At 36.4% G+C, this 17,874-nt stretch overlaps 1 protein-coding gene across 1 annotated transcript; it reads left to right on the top strand.

Moving 5' to 3' along the window:
• The first annotated feature begins 7,925 nt into the window (after window positions 1–7,925).
• On the top strand, window positions 7,926–11,239 carry LOC118751376 (farnesol dehydrogenase-like). The gene is made up of 2 exons (XM_036486195.1): window positions 7,926–8,603; window positions 10,835–11,239. Exons 1-2 carry the CDS (start codon window positions 8,028–8,030, stop codon window positions 11,009–11,011), a joined length of 753 nt encoding a protein of 250 aa, XP_036342088.1. The 5' UTR covers window positions 7,926–8,027; the 3' UTR covers window positions 11,012–11,239.
• Window positions 11,240–17,874: the final 6,635 nt, after the last annotated feature.

Here is a 17,874-nt window from a genome sequence, read left to right as displayed (position 1 = left end):
AAAAAAAAAATCAAGATAAATGTGGAAAAATCTTGTCAATATGTGAGTGTCGTAAAGTTATGATAAGCACTATATGTATGTCGAATCGAACCTTCTGATACTATGTTTTGTCTATTTCTGCGGTGAACGTAGAAAATTTCACTTTCAACTGTGTAACCAGACATTTGTATGCGCATAAAAATATTAATAACTACAAAAATATACTTAAAATTAAAAAACGTTTCCATAACCGTCCATAACCGTTCATTACCGTTCTTATTAGTTTTTATTATAAGAGCATATTTTACGAAAACTTCTGTATTCAATGGTCAAAATAAAATAACAAGTCCCGGCTTAATCAGTATTACCCCAATGTAGTACATGATTAAAGAGATGAAATATATCGCTATTGGATATTTTGCTCGATCTCCGAGAAATATTGGCGAAAGAGACATTAAACATTTTTGATTTTAATTTATTACAATAATAATAATAGATTGGCGCTTACACATATGTTAGTGTTTGGCCGAGCTTCTCCTCTTACTCTTATTACGTCCATCTAAAATGGGGAAAATATAATATTTTCGAATGCGTAAAATCGCTTGGAAAACGATACGAAATTTTCTTAGAAAAATACGCTATCAATTTGGAAGTAGAGTATAAAGTATGGTTAGAACGATGGACAAATAAGGTAAGCGAAAAGCCATTCCCAAAATCTGCAGCAAAAGTTCTTGGTAAATGCGACGAGTATGCTTTTCCGTCGTTTAACAAACTTCTCCGCATTCTGGCCACACTTCCAGCTAGTAACGCTACTTCATAACGGCCCGTCTTCACAATAAAAAAAATTGTGCCTACCAACTGCCATTTTTATTGCCTGAAAGATGGCTATTTTTGCCGGATTTAACCACTCATCAAATGAGTGGAAATTTGTAATACCCAAAAATATCCTTCCAATAATTTCCGCAAACTATTTATAAAACAAACATAATTTTGCATAATTCGACGAAGATTAAGCATTGCAATACAAAAAGGAAGAGATAGAATTTCTTGTTAAATTTTCAGTACGTTGCGTCACCACAAACAATTCGTTTCAGAATAAAACACAGATGCATATGTACATACATATATACATAGTGCCAAAGTACGTAGTGATTGCAATATTTTAAAAAGGATTACAGAGTCAAAACCTTGTGTCAAGGAGTGCAGCCGTTAAATGGACAACACATGTTACGTAGGAGAGAGCCACACAAAATCCACTTCATGAACATTCATGGTTTTATGCACTTACATATGTATGTGCGTACGTATTACCATATATGTATGTAATTGACTTTCAAAAGCTCCCACTCACTATTTTTCCCGCACTCATCCTTCTTCTGCACACAAAACTTGAGTTGTTTCTGTTTCTGTTCTTGCTGTTTTTTTTGTTTATTTTTTTTTGTATAAAACTGGACAACGCAGCTAAGTTTGTAAAGGTTTAGAGTGACCGACCGTCTTGTGGTTTCTTCTTTTTAGTTGTTTTGCTCATGTATGTGCATATGTTTGTGTAATCGGGCGGTTCTTAAAAATATCAACGTCACGGGGTATCGCCATATTTTCTTCTATATTAAATAATACCACCACAAAAATTTAAAAATTACAAAAATTTAATTTAGGGGTCGCTACCAGGTTTTGAAATAATATTTTTTTTAAAGTGCGAAAATTCGGCAAAAATTTGACTTTGACCAGCCATAACTCAGCGAGTTTATGAATTTACGTAAATAAGTTTCAATAATATGTCAAACATATCAGATAGCAATTCAAAACTTTGCCGAATTTTTGCGATTTAAAAAAATGTAATTTTTTTCAAACCCTGGCAGCGATCCCTAAAATTTTGTTTAACATTTTGAAATTTTCGTGAATGACTTTATTTTTTAATTAGAATAAAAAAAAGTGTGCCCAATACAAGTACATAATTTGGATGCTGATATTTTTAAGGACCACCCTAATGTATGTAAGTATAGTCATAAATTTCGTGTTGTAGATTTATCAAGCCACCCTCAACATTAAACTCTACATACTACGAGTATGTGCTGCTGCACCTTGCACTCATCCATACGTTACCTCTGTGTATAGAGTTCATGCCTGGGGGTAAATGATAAATTGCTGGATAAAACTTGAGCATTGTGGTTTGGAGCTTGTTCCTTTCATTATACCGTCATCCATTTGTATTGCGAATCTGCGCACTTTAAAAATTCTACACTTTACATAAGAAAGATTAGAGTGCGGTGGATTCTTATTTAGAAAGAGCTACTTTCTAATTAAATGTAACATGCATTTTAAATTACTTGAAATATACCTAAACCACTAGCTCAGAGCGAAAAGTTTAATCCGTTTTACCGGAGGGGAAAAAGATTTTCTGTGCGTCTTTTTCAACTAACAAATTTGAATATAAACGAGCAGAAAAACAAAAAGTTCCTGAATCCTTTTGGATGCGATGTACTTTTAATTTCTCTTGCTTCCTAAGTCAAAATATGACGTTTCTCATAATGTTGACTTGGTAAATCTTCACTCTAAGCCAGCGATGTGTCTCTATTTATTTAACTACGAGTACATATATCCATTCAAATACACCCCGAATGCCGAAATTTAAAGCTATATCTTCAAAGATGCGAGATGATTTGTTTATTTTTAATAATAATTTAGAGGACCCTTAATGGGGAAGCTCCCTCTGCATGGGTGGTTGTTGCCCTCGGGAAGTTATCACCGCAATCTAAGAAATACGATGGACAGCGCAAGGCAGAAAAAGCCTAGGACCTTGTATGTCTGTACATATACATATATTACTTTCTTCATGTATATAAAAATTTTAGAATAAATTTCGAGTGTACCAATAAAAATTGTGAAAATGAAATTTTAGTTTCTCGTCATAGTAGTCATCTTTTACTCAATATAGTTTTTTTCATTTGGTGACACACTCGTTTTATTACTCTAGATTCATTCGTTTTGGCAAAAAGAACATTTTCACCGTTTAATTTCAATATTTTAAATCATTAAAATTAAAAAAGGTCGTAAAATTTCAAAAATTACAAAATAGCTCCGACAGCTATTCTTCATGGTGGCATTTTTTTTGTAATTTTGTGGTACATTCATGGAAACACACAGATTTGTAGTATATCTATCTATATCTATATGATTCCAACGTCCATTACCTCTAATATGAACATTCTATTTGAAAGCTTCCCTAAGTTATTAAAAACAAACAGTTATGATTTTTTCGAGCGGCAATGAAAAAATTTGTAATTTTGGTAATTTTTCGCCTAAATAAATGTTTTAAGGCTAAACTTGTTCAAATACTTCATTTATTTTTTATTGTACTTGTTTTTTTTTTGGAACTCCATTGATTGAAATAAATACAAGAAGATTACTTTAGCGTGACACTAAAAACCACTCGTGAGATTTGAATATATACATATGTACGGTTGGAAAATGGCCAGTTTTCGAACATTTTTCCATTTTTTGTATATCTTACAGTAGGAAAACGCAAAGGTAGCATTGCACATTAGTGAAACTAAGAATAGTACTGCTAAAGAGTAGAAACAGTACCAAAAACTATAACCGGCATCGCTGCACAGTATTTCAAAACTGGAGTTTACTATTCATAATTCACTGGAGCTTTTATTTTTCAACCAATATGATTTTTAAATGAAAGCTTATAAAATTTGAAAGAGGGCAGTTGAGCCTGCTTTTTGAACTTTCATTTGTTTTATATTACATTATTTAGAGCAAAGTGTAGAAAAAGTAACAATTTTGAAGAAAATCGACTCTCCTGTTAAAAAATGTTACATCATAAAAACTAGTTGAAAATAATTGCAGGGTTTCCTCAAAACGAAAAAAAAAATCACAAGAAAATGAAAGAAAGAAATGTTTTTAAATCAATTTTCACTAAAAATTCAAAAAATCTTAGATTTTAGAAAATGTTGGGTATGCAGTTTCATAGATCATTAAATTTATTTTTTTAAGTTTTTTTCTGGTAACATTTCGAGCACATCTGCATGCTAAATGGGAATAAAAAGCGTTCTTCTTATCTTGTGTAGTTTATAAATCCTTAAAAATCACCGCGAACTCTTAGTCACTTGAGCTTGTTTTAATTTCTACAACTGGATTAAAAAATTTTCCAAATTTTTTTAATTTTGTTGAGAATTTCTTTTATAACGCTTAAGTTTTTTCTTGTGTGTCATTTTTTCTGGTGTTGCCGTAACTCTACAATTGTTTTCAACTAGTTTTATCATGGGACACTTATTAACACTTTGCTCTCAAAAATGTATACCTCATGTCTGTGCACCTGACAAATTATCAAGCTTGGCTATTTGTCTAAAATTTGGGCCTAAAACTATGCCGACAAATCCTAGTCTGCATATTGCTAAATTTGTTGTGGATTTTTCGCAGCATAGTTTTAGTCGTAGTTATTTTGACAAATAGTCAAGCCTGACAATTTCTCAAGTGCAGATTAATATAACCAATTAAAAATTCAAAAATGCGGCTCAACTGGTCTCTGCTAATCTTATAAGCTTTCATTAAAAAAAGCTATTAATCAAATTGGTTCAAAAACGAAGGCTTCAGTGAATTATAAACAGTAAATGTCAGTTTTGAACCACTGTGCTTGTCATTTGACCGTCTGCGTAGCAGGCTTTGGTCAAGGAGAAAAATGAAAGTAAATGAGAACAAATCGTGTTGCTGCTGAGATTACTGCAGAGGTTCAAGAAGTGCAGCGGTCGAGTTGCCGAGTGTGAGCAGTCTGAGGAGAAACATTGAACATTTAGCATCAGTTAACCCCAACTGTTGACACCCAAAATATTGGAGCCAGAAGAATGTATTATTGACTTAAACACTGCTTTTTTGGCTGCAGTTTTCACTAGCTTTAACGCTTCGGAATTTTTTGCCATTCATGATGAGTCAGAGCCTCTTATTGCTCATTAAAAAGACATTTGGACTGGAGTTGAATATGGGTAATGGTCACAAGTTAGCCACTTTTCCTATTGCAGTTATGAGCCCGGACCAATAATATGATGGAGGGTTTAGGAGGTTTTAGAAAGCGCAGGGAATGTTGGGATTATTATTAAGGGGGTGATATTTTGAAGTAACGGGTGATTTTTTTGAGGTTAGGATTTTCATGCATTAGTATTTGACAGATCACGTGGGATTTCAGACATGGTGTCAAAGAGAAAGATGCTCAGTATGCTTTGACATTTCATCATGAATAGACTTACTAACGAGCAACGCTTGCAAATCATTGAATTTTATTACCAAAATCAGTGTTCGGTTCGAAATGTGTTTCGCGCTTTACGTTTGTTCAGCGATGAGGCTCATTTCTGGTTGAATGGCTTCGTAAATAAGCAAAATTGCCGCATTTGGAGTGAAGAGAAACCAGAAGCCGTTCAAGAACTGCCCATGCATCCCGAAAAATGCACTGTTTGGTGTGGTTTGTACGCTGGTGGAATCATTGGACCGTATTTTTTCAAAGATGCTGTTGGACGCAACGTTACGGTGAATGGCGATCGCTATCGTTCGATGCTAACAAACTTTTTGTTGCCAAAAATGGAAGAACTGAACTTGGTTGACATGTGGTTTCAACAAGATGGCGCTACATGCCACACAGCTCGCGATTCTATGGCCATTTTGAGGGAAAACTTCGGAGAACAATTCATCTCAAGAAATGGACCGGTAAGTTGGCCACCAAGATCATGCGATTTGACGCCTTTAGACTATTTTTGTGGGGCTACGTCAAGTCTAAAGTCTACAGAAATAAGCCAGCAACTATTCCAGCTTTGGAAGACAACATTTCCGAAGAAATTCGGGCTATTCCGGCCGAAATGCTCGAAAAAGTTGCCCAAAATTGGACTTTCCGAATGGACCACCTAAGACGCAGCCGCGGTCAACATTTAAATGAAATTATCTTCAAAAAGTAAATGTCATGGACCAATCTAACGTTTCAAATAAAGAACCGATGAGATTTTGCAAATTTTATGCGTTTTTTTTAAAAAAAAAGTTATCAAGCTCTTAAAAAATCACCCGTTATATTAGCAGGGTCGCTGATAGTATTTTTCCAGTATCACATGACTTTTGGTTTTTTTAGTCGCGATTATTTAGTCTGTAAACAATAGAGGTGCAGTCAGGAATTTGGTCGGAGGATCTCTGTCGTTTTTGTAACTCTGCGAAGGCGACACTACTGTATTTGGTCCTTGAGTGTGACGCAGTACCAAGACGGTAGGCCAAATATTCTGTAGTGATTAGGCAGTCCAAATTGCTGTCTAATGCCCAGCGCTTTGCGGTTTACTCAAGCTTCTACTCATTCAGACATTTTTGATCCATCTGTGTAGATATTATGAGTCGTGTTACCAAGTGTCATACCCTTGCGCCACCGTACAATTCTTCTGTCCAATAAGCTGGTATATAATTTCCAGCTGGATAGCTGATTTCAACTTGCTTCAGGATTGAAATTTTATTCGATGTTGTCCATCACATTAATGTCGCCTAGAGCAATATTGATCAAACTGCGGCTGGGTAGCACCGGGGCATTCGCGTAGACGATAGATCCCAAGAAAAGCCCAACATCTTCTCGCACGCGCTGTCTCCTTTTCCGTAGCAGTTTGTTGTTCAAGATCACCCCAGTCTGGAAGATTCAGTTCGGAGTACAGATGGGCACGGGACTAAATATTAAATTCAGATTTCGCCCATCCCGAAATTAAATTTTTAAGTTCCGAGCCCGCCCATCCCGACGTTTTTCAGATTTGCATCATCATATTGCTAAGAAAAATTCTTGTACTTGAATTTAATTTTGTTTTGCTGTTCGTCTTTTTCTCAATAAAGCATAAAAAGTGCTTATTACATACAAAATTTTTAGGAAGATTTACTGAATTTCATCCGGCCTGCAAAATTTTAAAAGACCTTCCCGATACCGGCCATCCCACCTATTTCGAAATCAGTAACGTGGGTCTTGCGGGTTCCGATATCCCGTGCCCATATCTAGCTCGGAGTAATCTAGCTTCTGGAGACTAAATGCAAGACCCATGCACTTTCTTCTGAAAATAACCGTTTTGTCTGCTTTTTGGAATTTGTGCACATATTAGGTTAGGATGGAATGACTAGAGAGAGATGAGTGTGACACCATTTCGTTAACATAATGAAATTTGATAATCCTCGTTTGGTATTGTCTCAAGACCGCCACGCAAGCTAGGCTTCGCAGGGGGAATTTCTCCAGCATTCGTTTGCTACTTTTGTGGTGCTGTTCCTAAGAGAAGAATGGATGGAAGACTTCCTTTCTGAGCTTTCCGTCGATGTTGGAGTCATAAGTATACATACATATTTATAGCGCTCCTAATGTGGTGAATCCTGCTGTCCTAAGAAAAGCGGGGCATTCAATTTTGCATTACCTAATATCGAGAAATGGATGTTTTTTAATATGAAATTTGTGGAACTTTTTGAATACATTAGAATGCTGATTACATAGTTAGCAGTAATATTATCGAGAACTCATAAGAAATATTACTACTTTTCCGACTGGGTATGTATGCAAATTGATCTTTAAAGCTTGCGTGTCAGCAATGTCTGGTTACATATTTATTGTTGCAATATTGTTATAAGATCTTTAAAGAGTACTTTGAATTTTTTGTTTTGCTTTTCATTTTACTCTTCACAGCATTTGTTTGCGCATTTTTCACTCTTGCCTCCACTTGTGCAAAAGCGTTGTAAAATCACTGATATATGTAACTCTGAAAATTGATAGTGGCGGCTTGGGTGTTCACGACTATTACAGCATTGAAAGCGGTTTTGCGGTGACGCGCATTACAAGCAGGAGATTAATACTCTTTTTTAATCATTTTTCTTACACACCATTTTCAAGTATTTTTTGTATCGCACTTAAAAGGCAGTGTGCATTAAAAATTTCTCGACAGTAAAATTTCAACATTTGGCCGAGTAGGATGTGAATATCGTTAAACTCAAAAAGTAAAAAAATAAACGCTTCAGCGAAAGTTAAATTCAGCGCGGCCTTAACGGTAGAAACAGTAATGGAGCAATTAAAGTCGAAATTGGCGGTGGTGACCGGCGCCAGTTCGGGCATTGGCGCTGCTATTGTGCGCGATCTAATTGCTGCCGGCTTAATTGTTATCGGTTTGGCGCGACGTTTCGAACGCGTCGAAGCGTTGCGCCAAGAACTTCCCACCGCTGAACAGCGTGAACGCCTGCACGCTATTAAATGTAACATCGCCGATGCACAGGATGTAGCAGAAACATTTACGCGCATCATTCACGACCACGGACCAGTGCATGTGTTGATCAACAATGCTGGTTGTTTGCGTACTGGACAATTGGCCACCATGGCTGCGGACGAAGTGCAGGAGGTGTTGCAAACGAATGTTATGGGCGTGGTCAATTGCACCCGCCATGTGTTTGCCGCTATGCGGGCGCATCACATCGACGGTCACGTGATACTGATAAATAGCATTTGCGGACACAAGGTGCCTGTGATACCGGGCCACATGCCGACCTTGAACATTTACCCGGCCACCAAGTTTGCACTCACTGCGATTAACGAGATTTATCGGCAAGAGTTCAAAGAGTTGGGCACGCGCGTTAAGGTGACGGTGAGTGGGGGGTGGGGAGTGGAAATGGGTGCGGGTGCGGGTGTGTGGGCGGTGGGCGGTGGAGTGGAGTGCAATGAAGTAGCAACATCGGATTTAAATTTCAATTTACAAGACTTAAATGTAGCGTAGTAAAAGTGAAAATCGAATGGTTGCAAGCGAAAGGTGACGAAAAAATAAATTGCGAGCATTCAGTTGGAAAAGTGAATTAAATGGTTCAATTGAAATTGCGTTCAAGTGCGGTCAATCTTTATAAAAATTTAAATATTCTTCAAGTAAAAGCGCAGATAGTCATGGCTGGTTGGGTACACTGTAAGTCGCCTGATTTTGGCTCTATTCAAAAGATTTATGGGCAAAGAGCCTGACCTACCTAAGGGTCCCCATTCGTTCCCCAGTACTTATTATATAGGCCAGAAGATTAGCCATCCTGCATTTCTAAGACACCCTTCAGTCTAAACTCTCCTTAAGTAACCTGGAGATTATCATCCAGTTGGATATCCGATAAGCTCTGATGGCAGCTTGGCTGTCAGAAAAGTACAGGATGATTTCGATATCGGATATCGCCGGAAATTTGACCTCATTATTTCGCGCGAAAATACGTCCTGTGAACTTCGCTCGCAATAGGGCCATTGTTTCATGCGCTGTGTCGCAAGTGCCACCATGCTGTTGTCCAAGTTCATGACATATAATTCAGGCCATAAAAAGTTTGTTATCATGCCTTGATAACGTTCAGCGTTCACCGTAACAGCGATACCGGCTTAAAAGCTGTTTCCAGCTCTCAAGAAAAACCAAAACTTCATACAAAATTACACACAAATCAGAATGTCGTAAATCAGTTTGCAGCTCTCAGCTTTGCCGCTAAAGCTTAGAATACAGCTCTCCAGAAAAATCACAAGAAATATGTTTCATTATTTTGTTGGTTGAAATAGCACTTTTCCTCTGCGGTAAACTTGCTTGAACAAATAAATATACGAGTTTTTTTTTTTAGAGCTGCAAACTGATTTAAGATATTTTGATAGAAGAAAATTTCGTTTTCTTTAGAGCTGGATCTAAATCTGTATCTGCTTAGTTGAAAATGTGCCCCATCGCCCATGATGATTTGTTTTATTTTTACTCGGCATCAACTACTTATTGTTCAGGCATCCAATTGATAAATATGGGGTGCTGCAAATGGTCTCTGGGATTCAGTTCCTTTGTAAATTGAATTTTATACTCGCGATAAAATCCGCTCAACGTTGCTGTAGAGAAGATTAAATTGCTGTGCACGATGATGAGTTGAAGGTGTCGCGGCCTGGTCCACACTTTGTTCCACAGTAGCAATGTTTTCGGCCGAACGACCTGTACAAAAATGCGTTTTTCGCCGACTTTTGCGTGGTGTTCAACTGAGTATCGCCCCACGACTAAGTTTGCCAAAGCCTGTACCAATTGTCAAAAAATAAAAAAATAAAAAAATAAATCAATAAAACATCACAAATAACACAGCAGCAAAGCGTATATAGTGGCATGAACCTAACTAACAAGTTACTTAGCATCTTTGAATGACGATAAGTGCCTAGTCGCCATAAATATGAAAACTGCATTGCAGTACGGTCCTTACCCGACATTGATAAAGCCTATCAGGCCTACATTCAGCGAGATTTTGCGAGATTGAATGTTTTACGAATCTCTGGAATATTGTATTTCCTCATTGCATTGACAGTGCTTAACTCAATCTTTGACTGAACAAATTATCTAAGCCAATTTATACAGAAAATTTAATGCGATTTAAGTCTATGCGTCAGTTCCGCAAGCAATCTAAATACATACACACACACTTAAAATAAATTAAGCAAATGAGTGCTTAAGGCGACGAGAAATTCCACACAGGTTTTGTTAACTGGAAAGCGAATAATACTGCAGACACGACTTGTATTTTGATTAAAGAATATTCTACTTAAGAATTCAGTTAAAAAATGCCCTATCTCAGCTGCCGATCCAGAAACGTTCTATCTCAACATTTAAAAAATATATATTTTCAGTTGAGTTGCACCAAATTCTGAGATAGGGTGTTTCCAATAAAATTATGAAAAAGAGGCCGTTCTTTAACTAAATATTGAAGTAGGGTGTTATTGAAAAGTTTTCTGAGATAAGGCGATTTTGAACCGATCGATCTTCCACTTAGCCGTCGGATATGCACAATGTTTCTTCAGTAAAATTAAAATAAAAAAAAATTTATTATTTTGAATTCTTTCCAGAGCATTAGTCCCGGTCTCGTGGATACGGAACTTATATCAGAGCGGCAGAAAAAGATTGTGGATGGAAAAATCCTACGTCCAGAAGATGTTTCAGGCGCCGTTATCTATGTGCTCTCACAGCCACCAAATGTGCAAATCTACGAGCTAATAATGAAACCGATGGGAGATATGATATAATATGTATATTTTTGCAGCTCTCTTCTGCATAAAAATTTAATAAAATGCTTTTACTATTATCAGACAAAAGTGTAGTATGTATATACTTACATATGTACAGTGGGGAGCAAAAATGAGTACATGGTGACTTTTGTTAAATATTTGCAAGGTTTTTAAGGTTAACATTTTTTCGTTATCTATTTTTCATTTAATGCTTTAACTAAAACCAAATAAATCAAATTTTCAAGTTTAATGCAGAGTTCAGAAAAATTCAATAAATGTTAATTAAAATTTTGAACATTTTATTCTGAATTAGCAAATGTTTGTGTATGCAGTTTTATATCCTGTTAAATTTTAGTATAATAAAGGGCCGGTTTTAAGCGGCTAAAAAACCGTGTAGATTTTTAATATTTTTTTTTAGCTGACGTCAGTCATATATTTAAATTGCATGTTTCATATGAAAAAACTCACAAAGGCCTTTAGCAAAAAAATATTAAAAATCAAAGCGATATTATAGCCTAATTACACTAAATTTAATAGGCTATAAAACTGAAAATGAAAATTTTTTCTAAGCTTTTTATAAAGTTTGAAAGTCTGATTTATATGGTTTTGATTGATACACGAACCATATTAAAAAAAAAAAAAAAAAATAATAATAAAAAATTTTAACTATAAAATCCCTGCAAATATTAACTAAAAGTCACCATGTATACACAATGATTTAAATACATACATACATACATTTCATAAAATCAGTCTAAGAAATTTTGGAGAGCTATTTATGTTTGTAGAGAAATGGGCGTTGCAATTTTATTCAAAGTAGAGCTCTAAGAGTTTATACATGTATTTATATTAAAAGTTAAATTTTTAAGATATAATGTGATTGTGTTTGTATCCTGCACAAAGGGTATGTTTTCGCAGTAAGCGTTTTGTCAGTTTCCTGGGCATCGTTTGTAACGTGAGATTCTGCAACAACTTACGTTTTCTGACAAAAAGTAAACATGGGAACGCATTTACATTTGCCCAACGTAAAAAGGCCAAAATATGAAGGAAAAATTTCTGGTAAGTATATTTTCAGGTATTTTTTTTTGCATTATTACTGCATCAAATATTAAATCTACTTCCTTTAGCAACAATAAAAGCGGTTGTACAAACCTTTAAATGAACTAGCGTAGTATGACTTTGCTGTGAAGTCACCTTTTTTGCAATATTTACGAAGAAATGTGGAAAATTTTAATAATAAAGCAATGCCGGTACTGCATGCGACGCTTGCTTTCTACATACATACATACATACTTCCGCACAGCACACAGGCTGGTCTGCTTAAGCAGGCAGTCAACTTGTCACAAAGCTAAAAATAATATTGAGAGCCTTTCAATGGTTGCCTCTATGCCGAAGAATGCAGCATCTGGTATGTGGCAATAATAAATAGGAAGATGATGACGGCACTGGCTTACCTAGTTATGTAAAATTTTTCTGAAAATGTTTTCCATTTGGAAATGCCATAAAGATAAATATGTTTTTTTAAGTATTTTTTATTTACTATGCAAAATGAATAGCGGGCATATTTGCCTAGAAAACAAGAAATATTTACTGATAGTTGCTATTTTGCTTTTTTAGCCAACGTCTTCCGTGCCCGTCCATAGCCAGTTCTGCCGTTCAATACACCTCAAGTGTCGACAAAAGTGTAAATGAAACCTTTGTGGTTGAAAGAGAACGCTAGCCTCAATGGGGAGATCAGAGAATACTGCTTGTAAGCAACAAATAAAATCTTGTGTAATAGTTATGTATGCATTGGAAAAATAATGTTATGTTACGTTATGTCGGCAATGCTTAAGTTTTATAGGCGTACTGATTAAATTTCAGAAAAACTGCATACTCGTATTTGAATTTATCCCAGCAGAGCTGGAGAGAATTTATGAAGTCGATGTATCCAGACGTCTGACCGTCCACAAAGCAAAGCTGAAATTGTGTCTCTGTGGGCAAACCAATACGGTGCATAAGAGGTCGCAGTCCTAGCTTGCAAGCTGAAATCAACTCTTTTTAGTTGATTATTGTCATTCTCGCACAGGGATAACCAAAGTGTCAGGCCTGTCTATAGCCTGCTACCGCTTTGCAGTACTTAGGTTAGGTTTTACACCATAAGAGGTCTTAGATGGACACATTCAGTGCCCATAGTGTTGCCACTGTTAAAAAATATTGCCGTTCCTTTAAATTCCGGTACTTACAGTTCAGAATTTATCCACTCAGGAATTAGAGGACTCAAAGTACTTGACCGATTGATTCCAAAAATTGGTTTCGGTCCTACAAGAACAGCTGCTGAGCCTTCTCTTGCCAGTTCGTCGGTGACCTCATTCATTTCAAAAACGCATAGCCCTAGTACCCAGCACAGTGTTACCATGTCTCTCACTACCAAGAGTTGAATAGTACCAAAATACTCATTTAATAAAAATAAAAATAAAATAAGAATTAGATGATTCGTTTAATTCAGTTTACCCAGAAAAAAAAATTTAAATTCAACAAAACCAAAAAACATACCGTTATTTTTAATTTTCCTACTTAACACTACTAGTAAGGGACTAAAGGTCTATATAGGTCGGTTTCTTGAAAAAAAATGCTCCTATTCAAGGAAAATGGGGTGAATTTTGAATTGAAAAATCTTTAGTTTAACCCTTTTTTAAGAACTCCCCAGTTTATATGCCAATAAATGATCTGAAAGTTATCTTGCAGATGACTGTTATGTAAAACAACAAAATTACTTATAGTTTAAACATAGCATTAAAAAAATATAAATCTAAACATTTCTTTCAGACTTGGATAATTTTGAAGGGCTTTGATAATTTTTTAAAGTTATTTTCCATTAGCTGTTCGGTCATTTAAAAAGGTATCGTACTAAAAATTTTGTGAGGATCTTTCCTTGCCTTTCGATGAGTCCTGTAACTGAAGAGTGGGCAACTGAAAGTAGTCTAGAAGCAGTATAACACCTGATGGACGTCCACTTCCCTGGGTGTGGAATTGCAGGGCATACAGTCAGTTTGCTTACCGCAAAGGTAAATCGGGTTTTGGGGTATAAAGAATACGAAACCTTTTTGATCGTTGAAGGCGTGTTTAAAAATTTTAGTTTGGCATCTATACACTCCGCCCTGGTCGCCGTAGGATTGGACTCAATGATCACTCTTCGGATTGACAATATGTGGAGTGCCAGAGGCATCAATGGCCCCTTAGGAACTACTGAAAAAAGGAAAAAAGCTCGACGGTTAGCGAGATTCTACAATACGCAAATATTTATCTAGCAGGGTGGACGGAAAGAAACGGTCTAGCGATAAAAGGGAGACAATTTTCGAATTCCTCTGTAGTAAATCTTAAATTGTCACTTAAATTGACTCTAAACTAAAAGGAACAGCGAAGAGTGGTGAAGAAAGGCACTTAATGCGCTCTATTCCTGTAAAACTACGACTGAGGGCCACACCCGCACTGGGTTTATAAGGCGCTAGCTAGACCTACTCCCACATATGCCGCGTTGGTTTGGTGGGAGACCTTTGACACCAAATATTATCTACTCAATCTGCAAAAGGTGCAACGACAAGCACGTCTCTGCACAACGGGAGCAATTTTTTCAACGCCCCAGGTGGCGTTAGAGAACATTCTACCCATAGACCTATACATTAAAAATTCAGCGGCTTTAACCGCTCTACGCCACTGGGCGTCTAACAGGCTGCGAGCAACTTGCAATGGTCGTTGAGTACAGTAGCCGTGATTATCATTTCACGAATACTGACACCTACTGAAACTTCGATATCCATTTTCCCATTTAATATTGTTCTTAACGATGACCAAATCTCCATATTCATGGAAGGCGCCAAAATGAACATTGGAACAGGATCTGGCGTCTTATCTCAGGTGTTATCTCTGAGGGAATCCTATATGCACCCAGATCACTGCAGCTTTTTCCAGGCTGAGATATATGCAATCGACATGGCGGTAAAGCAAATGTAAAGACAATCAAGCTGCCATCAAAGCCTTAGGGTCGGCAACGACTAACTGGATATGCATTTAGGAAGATCCCTTCAAGCTCTACAACAACACATACAAATTTTTATTGGGTCCCAGGACATAGTGGTGTTCCTGAGATAAGACAAGGGAGAAGCGATCCAAATCGTGAAACCTCGCCTGCAATTTCTGTTTTCAGAAGTTGAAAGAGTGACCATGGCAGCCGTCAAAGGTAGGTGGAATAATCTACCCCATCGAGCTCGCTCTAGCCACGGCTCGACGAACAGAAAACACAGAGTTTGTTAAGGCCTTCAAAGCCAAACGTTAGGGACACTGTACCATTGGCTACATGGCCGCCGAATTCGGAGATTCTACAGAAGCAGCTGAGATAAGTGGGAGTGTGGTGTAAGAGGGGGAATGCGGCCAAACATTAACATATTGTGTGAACGCGAATCTACGATACGCGGTAATGATAACGCTCATTGCTAATTGGTAAATGTAATTGGTAATGATAATGGTAATGGCCATGGTAATTGCTAACGGTAGTAGTTATAGTAATGATAAACGGAATTGTAATTATAATGGTATTGGTAATGATCGAATGGTTATCATTAAGCCATGATTTTTATAAAAACTGTAACGAAATCGATGGACGCCCTTCGCTTTACAAAGCATGAGGTAAGAATTGTTAAACGCGGTCTTACTGCTTGCTGCAGGGCAGGGTGAGCAAAGTCCATACTTTCAGTGAAGGTTTTCAGTCAAAAGTTAAAAAAAGTCCAAAAAATTCTGAAATGAAGTCTAATACATTATTTCATTTAAAGATCTAAAAAATTAACCAATAATAATGGTAACAGTTTGCAGTAAATATAGCTTAACTAAAACTTTGGCCACTGCTTAGCCGTGGGCTTATGTCGAAAGAGTTTATTTATTCTTTATATATTAGAACTTTGAGAGTTTATTTTCAAATAGTTTTCCATAAAAATTTTAACACTGCTGACCTTCGCACTTTAAACTTAAGAATGTGAAGGTCGCGAATGTGCAGCCAAAAAGGCGCGAAAACAAACAAAAAAAGAAACAAGCAAGCTAAGATAAAATAATATTCACTCTTACGCCTCAACGGTACCACATTCACCGTATCAGCATCTCCAATTCACAAGTACACATATATACATACATACGTACAGATACATATCTACGTATTCGCGCGTATAGAATTTTTATACGAAAATGTTTTCACACCCTTTTTTCACACTGCTGTGGAAATTCAAGGTCTAGGAAATCTAATACACCAGCACTTAATGTCGGAAACAAAATCTCGCTGCTAAAAATGAGGAGCATTATGTGTAGAAACACAGGCGTACTTTACTTAAAATAGATGTTTACAATTGTATTTGAGTGTGAAAATATGTACATGGGGCGTTCCATACCAAAACGGACGGGGTTCACAGTTCATGTCTTTGATTTGTTTCAAATTTTTAGGGTTGATGCATAAACATACATACATAAATAATAAATAAATATGAAATTACAGCACAAAAACAAAAACAAATAGATTTAATAGTTTTCCATATCTCGAGAACGTGGTGAAGATAAAATTTGAAAAACATCACACATACACACATCAAAATTCTCTTTGAAAAGAAATATTTAAAAATATTTTTTTTTCTTGAAAAATTTTTCACATACAAATTTTTTGATAAAAAAAATTGTTTTTGAAAATATGCTATCTCAAAAAAAAATTAAAAAAAAACCACAATGGTAGCTCTTTGTATTGCGCAATATTTGAGTATAGTATTATGGGGTGCACTCTACAATAATTTGAGCTATGCTTTTTTTTTACGCTGGAGTTGAGTATAATGACAGCTTTAAAAATTTTTTATTTTTTTTTTGATAACTTTTTTGAGTATGCAGTTTTGTAGCCCATGGTATGGAACGCCCCACATATATAAATACATGAATGAATATAATGTAATGTTAGAAAATGCAAGCAAGGTCAGCGTTTGGTGGCGCTTGATGGGTTAGTGCTCACTCCAAAGAGCAATGCGCTTGTTTTCTCTTTTCACTGACATTTTGCCTTGAGACAAGTGGCAATAAAAGTTGCAGCGTGAATGAAAGCTTTTTATACTTACATACATATGTAGACATAATACACTTATGACCTTCAAAAGAATGGAGAGTAGTGTTTTTGAACTGATTTGACTTCCGTACCAGCTCTTTCCTTGACACGTGTTGTTCTTGACACGCTGAGAATATTTATATTTCATGTGAGTTTTTTTTTTATTCGCACATTACATAAAATACACATGTCTTCTTCTTCTTATTTGGCACTAAAACCGTTTGTCGGTTTGGGCCGAGACCAAAAAGCTTCTCCAATTGCATCTCTGCCGTGCGAATTTGGGCCAGTTGTAACTATTATATTTCCATTGCGGAGGACGTTAAGAGTTGGTTATCTTCAAATGCGGCGGCTTGCCTTGGCGTATGAGTAATATTATATTGTACATTTTGGATTTGCGATGATTTTTAGGGTAGGTGCCCTAAAACTAAAAAGCCGGTCCCACTCTCCTACCAGCACCATTTATTTTAATCATTTAAGTAACCTTAAGGACCACGTGGATAAAGACACCAGGTGGTTGTGGGGATTTAGGGAAAGCTTCTTGACAACACACAGCAATTGTTCCTTAAAGTGTGGTAGGTAGATTTTCAATTGGCGCATTGTGGTGTGCACCTTGATGTCGCTACATAAATGGGAGCGACCTACAATTTTACGCCGATCCCGAACGGCGATTGTATTTATATGAAATGAAATTTTATGTCCAGATTTTAAACACCTAAAATCGTGTGTCCAGGAAAATCACCCCAAATATATTCTACAAAATTTGTATGCTATAAAAATT

Source organism: Rhagoletis pomonella, unplaced genomic scaffold (assembly GCF_013731165.1).
Source record: "Rhagoletis pomonella isolate Grant_MI unplaced genomic scaffold, Rhpom_1.0 Rhpom_scaffold_00663, whole genome shotgun sequence".
Classification (NCBI taxonomy): domain Eukaryota; kingdom Metazoa; phylum Arthropoda; class Insecta; order Diptera; family Tephritidae; genus Rhagoletis; species Rhagoletis pomonella.
The sequence above is the reverse complement of the archived record's forward strand: the minus strand, read 5'-3'. Positions and strand labels throughout refer to the sequence as shown.